General features: G+C 40.0%; 1 protein-coding gene across 1 annotated transcript in view; it reads right to left on the reverse strand.

Annotated features, from left to right (window-relative positions):
- The window catches only part of PHLPP1 (PH domain and leucine rich repeat protein phosphatase 1), a 220,530-nt gene extending 220,219 nt beyond the window's left edge, over positions 1 to 311 (reverse strand). Inside the window, exon 1 of the mRNA XM_046672022.1 lies at positions 148 to 311. Coding sequence (XP_046527978.1) covers positions 148 to 311 — 164 coding nt within the window. The remainder of the gene's footprint in view (positions 1 to 147) is intronic.
- Between the last annotated feature and the right edge of the window lie 608 nt (positions 312 to 919).

Here is a 919-nt window from a genome sequence, read left to right on the forward strand (position 1 = left end):
TTTTTTTCTGCTAATTGAAAGTGAGGGCTTTGAGGGACTGTAAACGGTACGAAGGTCCCCAGTCCTTGGTCCTTATCTCCACCCGTTATATGAGATACTATTTATATCAGCTCACGGCAGGATAACTGGCCGTCAAAGTGGGCCAACCTCACTTTTTCCCCACTTTTGCAAGGCCGGGGAAGACAGGCAGTGTCCGGAACTTCTAACTTGGACGATTGTTGAATGTGTTTGGTGGAAATCGTGCAATCGCGAACCAATCCTCTCCCTCTCCTATATCTGAGAAGGAAAAGGGCAAAGGGCTGAGATCGCATTTTTGCCCATTGATCTTAAAGTTTGAAGTAACTTAACGACACAGAAAGCAGTGGAAAGTGGAAGAAACGTTGGAATGGAGACGGTGGGATATGAGATGGGCTGGTCTTGTGTGTTCTCTCTTACGTCTTCCCTTGTTTGGGTTTTTTTTTCAATATTCAGAAAATTTTATTTTCTACTGCTACGGTGTTTAGTTGTGGTCTGAAAAGTTGCTCTTTCTTATTAGTTAAAACTATTGTGAACTAGACTAGGGTAGCTTACTATTAAAAAGAATTTAGTAAACCTTTTTAATTGAATTACCATTCAGATTGTTTTATAAATCTGGATTTTCACATATGAGACTCAGCTGCGTACTATCCAGGGCTTGCCTTAACTTAAAGTTTCTAAACTTGCGAGCGACGGGGGAAGAGAGAGACAGAGAGAGATCAACTGGAACTTATAGCTGAAATAGAAATTGATACAGGCAAGGAAAGTCGTGCTTAGGTTATCTACGTAGTTTCATTGAAGAGGAATGTGGGTAGCTAGTAGGGCAAAAAATATTTCTCTTGATTCTTAAAATTTATGAAAATAATTTTCTGTATTTTTCCTTTGAAGTCTTACCCCTTGGCCT

Source organism: Equus quagga, chromosome 9, assembly GCF_021613505.1.
Source record: "Equus quagga isolate Etosha38 chromosome 9, UCLA_HA_Equagga_1.0, whole genome shotgun sequence".
NCBI classification, from domain to species: Eukaryota; Metazoa; Chordata; class Mammalia; order Perissodactyla; family Equidae; genus Equus; species Equus quagga.